The sequence below is a fragment of the Eucyclogobius newberryi genome, unplaced genomic scaffold, assembly GCF_026437365.1.
Source record: "Eucyclogobius newberryi isolate DKJ021-1_F unplaced genomic scaffold, fEucNew1.0.hap1 SCAF_17, whole genome shotgun sequence".
Taxonomy (NCBI): domain Eukaryota; kingdom Metazoa; phylum Chordata; class Actinopteri; order Gobiiformes; family Gobiidae; genus Eucyclogobius; species Eucyclogobius newberryi.
This window is the reverse complement of record NW_027315801.1, coordinates 4,139,102-4,146,546: the sequence shown is the minus strand read 5'-3', so window position 1 is coordinate 4,146,546 and position 7,445 is coordinate 4,139,102. Positions and strand designations below refer to the sequence as shown.

General features: G+C 49.1%; 1 protein-coding gene across 1 annotated transcript; it reads left to right on the top strand.

Annotated features, from left to right (window-relative positions):
• The first annotated feature begins 1,139 nt into the window (after window positions 1-1,139).
• ppdpfb (pancreatic progenitor cell differentiation and proliferation factor b) lies at window positions 1,140-7,134 on the top strand. The gene is made up of 4 exons (XM_072448756.1): window positions 1,140-1,274; window positions 3,949-4,026; window positions 5,841-5,934; window positions 6,758-7,134. Exons 1-4 carry the CDS (start codon window positions 1,220-1,222, stop codon window positions 6,870-6,872), a joined length of 342 nt encoding a protein of 113 aa, XP_072304857.1. The 5' UTR covers window positions 1,140-1,219; the 3' UTR covers window positions 6,873-7,134.
• The last annotated feature ends 311 nt before the right edge of the window (window positions 7,135-7,445 follow it).

The following is a 7,445-nucleotide window of genomic DNA, read 5'->3' as shown; positions in this document are numbered from 1 at the left end:
ACCCTGAACGGGCCTTGGAGGGTCACATTTACCCAACACTTCTGATCAGATGGGCCCCGTCGCCTAGCGTTTCGTCCCCCAGCCTCGCCGACTGACGTGAATCGAGTGCCGCCGGAACAGCACGAGCAGGTGACGTTTCAACCCCCCGGGAGCGTGTTCCGCGACGGGCTTTAAACTGGTGCGCTTCCGTGGGCGATGCTGACGTGCTAACCGATGCTAACATGCTAACTAGCCCGTGCTAACCGCGATGGATCCGAGTTGTTTTTGTGACAGAACGAGCCGTAACGCGATGGTTACCGGCGCCGCGTTCGGTTTGGTCGGTCTGGACGGTTCGCGCGGACTCGGATGACGCGTGCGAGGTGAAACGCGGGAGTTTGAGACCGGATGTTGTTGCGTTTTGTGTCTTTCTTGGAGACAAAGTGTTCAATTTCAGACAGAAGATGGACAAAACTGCAAAGGGGGTTTTGTCTGAGGTTTTTGACATTTTTTTTTTGTGACAATAAATGCGTTTTTTTTGGTTAATTCTGCACGTTTTCCATGTCAACACATTTAATTTACGAATTAAAAGACATTAAAATATCATGCCTTTTTTTTTTAAATGTTTGTCGTAACATCATAATTCCATATTAAAAATCTGTCAAATATTACATTAATTGATAAAGCTTTTGACAAAAGGTGCACTTCAATTTCATTTATTTCCTTGTTACAAATCCAAAACCTTGTATTTATATCAAAATGTCCGTTGGCGCAGTGACCGTTGGATGTAAACACGTGACGTAATGTTTTGCCAAACGTCTCGTGATGTATGTGCAGTTTAATGTGAGTTGCCATAGTGACACTAACAACACTGTACAATTAAATAAAGGACAGATGTAACGACTACATTTCTCAAATACTTAAGGATTTCACAAACATCAAAATATACTTTTATGCTTAAATACAGGAAACGGCTACAAAAATAACTGAACTGCAGAAATGACTTGTAGTAATTTAATATTTGACTACTTGTGAATAAGTGAGTCATACTAAGGCTTTTCAAGACATTTTAAAAGGAAATAATACATCTACGACGTGATAATTTTGTGGCGTTTGCGTCACATGAATATTGCTTAATGTCCCACCGCACCCGTGTCCGTTTATAATGCTGTTCTGTTGATGCTGATGTTTCGAATGTTTGGGCCCAGGTTTCATCCAGTGTTCAGTGACCTACAGTGGAAGAATGGCAGCTATTCCAGCGGGCGGGTCTCTCGTGGCCACCACTGATTACTACCGAAGTACGTCGCACTCGCCGTGTTTACGTCAACAAAGAACTATCAGTGATATTCTCTTTTGAACGAGCTCAGAATGCAACTAAAATGTAAAAAAAAAGCTGCTACAGTTTCATATCAGATCTAAAACTGACTTCTAACATCACACAATGTCAAAAATGCATGTGTTTTTTAATTTGCTGCGTCTTTTAAAATGGATGGGACAGAGTGTTTGTCTGAGTACCAGGCTGTGTGCGCGGATGTTCTGAACACTTCACTCCTGACGCCGTTCAGAAGACAACTTCTGAACAGTTGCAATATAAATATGTGTCAAATACATGATACACAAAACGTCCTTAAAGATTCACCAAAGCTCAGTTCCACCTCAGTTTACCTTTTTTAGCTACAGATGCAGGATTTGGACTGGCTCTCTCCTCCTCATCTCCGGCTCACTCTCTCCCTCCTCCATCTCGCTCCCTCCCTCCTCCTCCTCCATCTCGCTCCCTCCCTCCTCCTCCTCCATCTCGCTCCCTCCCTCCTCCTCCTCCATCTCGCTCCCTCCCTCCTCCTCCTCCACCACCTCGCTCTCTCCCTCCTCCTCCTCCTCCTCCTCCTCCTCCTCCTCCATCTCGCTCCCTCCCTCCTCCATCTCGCTCCCTCCCTCCTCCATCTCGCTCCCTCCCTCCTCCATCTCGCTCCCTCCCTCCTCCATCTCGCTCCCTCCCTCCTCCATCTCGCTCCCTCCCTCCTCCATCTCGCTCCCTCCCTCCTCCATCTCGCTCCCTCCCTCCATCTCGCTCGCTTCCTCCATCTCGCTCGCTCCCTCCCTCCTCCATCTCGCTCCCTCCCTCCTCCATCTCGCTCCCTCCCTCCTCCATCTCGCTCCCTCCCTCCTCCTCCTCCATCTCGCTCCCTCCCTCCTCCTCCTCCATCTCGCTCCCTCCCTCCTCCTCCTCCATCTCGCTCCCTCCCTCCTCCTCCTCCATCTCGCTCCCTCCCTCCTCCTCCTCCATCTCGCTCCCTCCCTCCTCCTCCTCCATCTCGCTCCCTCCCTCCTCCTCCTCCATCTCGCTCCCTCCCTCCCTCCTCCTCCATCTCGCTCCCTCCCTCCCTCCTCCTCCACCTCGCTCCCTCCCTCCTCCTCCACCTCGCTCCCTCCCTCCTGCTCCCTCCCTCCTCCTCCTCCTCCACCTCGCTCCCTCCCTCCTCCTCCTCCATCTCGCTCCCTCCCTCCTCCTCCTCCATCTCGCTCCCTCCCTCCCTCCTCCTCCATCTCGCTCCCTCCCTCCTCCTCCTCCATCTCGCTCCCTCCCTCCTCCTCCTCCATCTCGCTCCCTCCCTCCTCCTCCTCCATCTCGCTCCCTCCCTCCTCCTCCTCCATCTCGCTCCCTCCCTCCTCCTCCTCCATCTCGCTCCCTCCCTCCTCCTCCTCCATCTCGCTCCCTCCCTCCTCCTCCTCCATCTCGCTCCCTCCCTCCCTCCTCCTCCACCTCGCTCCCTCCCTCCTCCTCCACCTCGCTCCCTCCCTCCTCCTCCTCCACCTCCCTCCCTCCTCCTCCACCTCGCTCGCTCCCTCCCTCCTCCTCCACCTCGCTCGCTCCCTCCCTCCTCCTCCTCCTCCATCTCGCTCCCTCCCTCCTCCTCCTCCTCCTCCTCCTCCTCCTCCTCCTCCTTCTCCTCGCTCCCTTCCTCCCTTCCTCCTCCACCTCGCTCCCTCCCTCCCTTCCTCCTCCACCTCGCTCCCTCCCTCCCTCCTCCTCCTCCATCTCACTCGCTCCCTCCCTCCTCCTCCTCCATCTCACTCGCTCCCTCCCTCCTCCTCCTCCATCTCGCTCCCTCCCTCCTCCTCCTCCATCTCGCTCCCTCCCTCCTCCATCTCCCTCCCTCCCTCCTCCACCTCGCTCCCTCCCTCCTCCTCCACCTCGCTCCCTCCCTCCTCCTCCACCTCGCTCCCTCCCTCCACCTCGCTCCCTCCCTCCTGCTCCCTCCCTCCTCCTCCTCCTCCACCTCGCTCCCTCCCTCCTCCTCCTCCACCTCGCTCCCTCCCTCCTCCTCCTCGCTCGCTCCCTCCCTCCTCCTCCTCCTCCTTCTCCTCGCTCCCTTCCTCCTCCACCTCGCTCCCTCCCTCCCTTCCTCCTCCACCTCACTCGCTCCCTCCCTCCTCCTCCACCTCACTCGCTCCCTCCCTCCTCCTCCTCCATCTCGCTCCCTCCCTCCTCCTCCTCCATCTCGCTCCCTCCCTCCTCCTCCTCCATCTCGCTCCCTCCCTCCTCCATCTCCCTCCCTCCTCCTCCTCCTCCACCTCGCTCCCTCCCTCCTCCTCCACCTCGCTCCCTCCCTCCTGCTCCCTCCCTCCTCCTCCTCCTCCACCTCGCTCCCTCCCTCCTCCTCCTCCACCTCGCTCCCTCCCTCCTCCTCCTCGCTCGCTCCCTCCCTCCTCCTCCACCTCGCTCGCTCCCTCCCTCCTCCTCCACCTCGCTCGCTCCCTCCCTCCTCCCCTCTGTGTAGGCAGTTCAAACCGGTTTCATCCGCACAGAACGGCCCCGCTGCATCTCACTGAGAATGAGGTTGCCAGTGTTACAGCTGCATTTACACGTGTCCTGGCCTCTGTTCCATCATAATAGTATCATGGGCCTGATGTAGACCGGGCGTGGTCCTGGTTCTTAGTCCCAGTTTTCACCTGTGTGTGTGTGCGCTGCAGGGCGCATCGGCTCCACGTCCAGCAGCAGCTCGTGTGGCAGTTCGGAGTACAGCGGAGAGGTCATCCCCCACCACCCAGGTCCAGAAACTGCAACTAATCCATTTCTCTTTTTTTTTTGGGTCAAAGGCTGTCCAGTTTCCCTTTTTTAAAAAAAGACTTGATGCATTCATAGACTTCATTTAATCTCTTGTCATAAATGTGTCAATATTAGACTTAACCAAAAGGCCAACCGTAAGATTATATTGAAGGACTAATTTTATGAAAACAATGATTAAAATGGTTTATTTTTAACCCACATCATAAAAACAATCCTGTGAGCTGGGAGACTTCCAAACGTCAATGGCAAACACAATCTCTTTACTACTATAAACCAAGATATTGAAAGAGTCTGCTCTTATCCTTGATTGAAATTATAAAATTGAGTGTTTTGCCCAGATTTCTCCATTTCAGACGCTTCCAATTTCCATCTCCAACTAGCTGTTTTGATGAGGGGAATAAAGCAAGCTCTAGATTTATGTCAAGGAAAAATACTCCGTATCTGATTCAAAACTTTACAATTGTCTAAAAAAAAGACTTTCAGCTCAAATCGGAGCGTTGCTGGTGTGACCCAGAATATCAAGCTCAATGGAAAAATATTGAGGGTAATGTTGTGCCTGGGGTTCCTGTGCAGGCCGCACTGACAGATTACAAATGGTTGTTGCTGGATCATTTGGCGGAAGTACAGAATCCCTGGGTAAAATCTGTGCTTGCAACATGGAAGGAGCTAATCAAAACTAACAACCTGTCTGTCATTGACATCCCTCCTGAGCTTTAGAACTATGTACTTAGGCCTCAACTCCTGCCATGGACACAATGAACAACTTTCATGGAATGTGTGGCACAAAAAAGCCATCAAAGAAATGGCTGACACAAACCTCACCAGCGATCACGGACATTGTGACAGACAAATGGGGAAACTTGACCGACCTGGACAAAAATGGGACTTTTATTTTAAATTAAATGTGCAGGGGTTTTGTTTCTTTTGATGCTCTGTTGTCTTTGTACTTTTTAATTTCTCTATTGCTCTAGTGTTTTTAATAACTATATTTCCATTAATTTAACAGACATTTGCTGCTTTTCTAACGTGCTAAACTGAGCTTTTGGGACTGGTCTCTAGTTTGGCCATACATTAGCTGAAGCTTTAAAAATTATCTCACATTTTAATTTTCCCATTGTATTTTGAAGAGAAACATCACAATTGTATCTGAATATTGACGTAATCGACCCTAAATGACCAGTTGGAAGTATACGTTTAATTCAATTGAAACACAACTTCAGGTCTAGAGCTAAAGTGTATTTCTGCTGGCGGTTCCTCTGACGAAACCTTCTCGACACACTTCTCTAAATGTGGTTGCCTGGTAACCTCACCCCTCGCGCCTTTTTCGAGGGGGAAGCACCGCATCTGTCGGGTGGCGTCGAGTTTCTCCTCTGACTCTGCCGTTCTGTCAGACCTCTGGCCTAAAGGCGCGCCACGCCCCGTCGCGCCCTAAACGAGTTTGTCTCCAGAACTAGGTCAAGAACACTGTTTTCTGACACTGGGCCAAACACAACGCCGGCTCCTCGTTAGGATTCCTCTGAACTGCGCTAATGGAACAACTTACACGGGGCATTTGCGACTAAAAAAGTTAAATATTGTCTAACGTGACAGAAGAGAAATCCTTGTTTCATTTAAGAGTAGAGCTGCAACCAACGGATTATTTTTGTGGTCGATTTGTCAACTATTTCTATACATTGACATACAAACTGTTTTAAATCAAACTTGCAATGCCAAAAGTTATTTCTAGGACAGTATTTCCATCTGACTTGTGAGTACAGATGTTCCTGACCTAAAGCATGGTGTGGTGTGATTGCAGGTCTCCCGAAGCAGGACTCGGGCCATTGGTGGTCCAGTTTCTTCTTTGGGAAGCAGCCAGGGATGACCCCGCTCACGGAGGAGGCACAGAACAAGTGAGTCGCTCCTCAATCCCACAGTCACAGGAGGAAACGCCGAGTCCTTGTTACAGAAACCAGAGAAATCCTCACGTTCGTGCTAGAAAATGGCACTTTGACAGTATTTGCTTCATGACTATTGCAGTAAGTTTTCTCTAACTCCTGTGGATAAGTGAGTACAGTGAGCTAACGCTTCCCTCCTCAAAAACATCTCCATCTGAAAACTGTCAAGTCCCAGCTGTTCATTAGGTCAAATCTTCGTCTGACTCGAATCTCATTAATTACAACTGCCTTCTTACTTTAGCATGTCTTTAGCAAGCTAGCTTTGGCATATTTCCCCATGGTTATTTCCTCTGCTGCCATTAGGGGGAGTTCTAACATCAGTCCTAATGAGAGAATGCTATACTGATAGAAAGTCTGTTTTATTTTTTTATTTTTTTTTTAATACAAGGTACAAGACCATGTCTTTTTTTTTTTGAATTTTTTTTGCAGATGTTTGTTTTGGAGTCGTGTTAGTGCTCCGCCCTCACGACTTCAGCTGTGACTAAAGTGTTCATTCTGTCTTCCCTCCTCAATCGCACAACCCACAGAAATGTGGGTTATGTGGACTATGAAACTGCACTTAAAACGGCTATTCCCGTGTTCAGATTTCTTCATGGCGTTCTGCTTCCTGTTTGCACTTCTGATGACCCTTTCCCTTTCAAAAATACATTTACCGGTAGTTCTGATTCGTGGGCGGGTCCAGTTTCTCATCCGATATCCATGGAAACGCACTCTATGGACGTTGCTTTGTTTGTCTCTTTTGTCACGTTGAATCACCTCTTTCTCTTTTGTCTCTCAGGGCGGGGGTCTCGGGGGCGGTGACAAACGGGCAGATCACATGCGTCGCCCGGGAGATGGTGATGCAGAGGCAGGTGAGCGAGAGCAGCGACGCCGGGGGACCAACCTCACCCTGAACCGCCACGGCACCACCTGACGCTAGGTGACGGGACGACCACCCCATTCAATTCCTTTTTTTATTTCATTTTCCCCCCTCTTTTTTTATTTTTCTATATCGACTGTAGTATAGGCTGTGTGTGTTTTTTGTTAACCCCATGTTTTGCCAAACTCCAGATTTTGTAACATTTGTACTGTTGTCAGTGTTTACACATGCCTTCGTTGAACATGCCACATTTTTCACATTGTGACATTATAATAAAGTCGACTGTTGCAGCCTGACTTCTGCTGTGGACTGGTTTTGTTCAATTACACACTGCATATTACTATTTTCTATTTATATTCATGATGAGGTTGTGCAGTTAACTGATTTTAAAATGCATAGATAATTCTGGGTTACTTAAATATTTTCTTGCCCTCTATAAATTATACAAAAATATAAATTTGACACTGGTCAAGATTTCCTTTTGATTTACATAATTTTGGTTATATAAAGTTGTTTTGCTTATATTCTGACTTTTTTTTTTTTTTTTTTTTTTTTGTAATGTTATTTTAAAGTAAGACTCATTGAACAATTGTGTTTTTGGATTTTA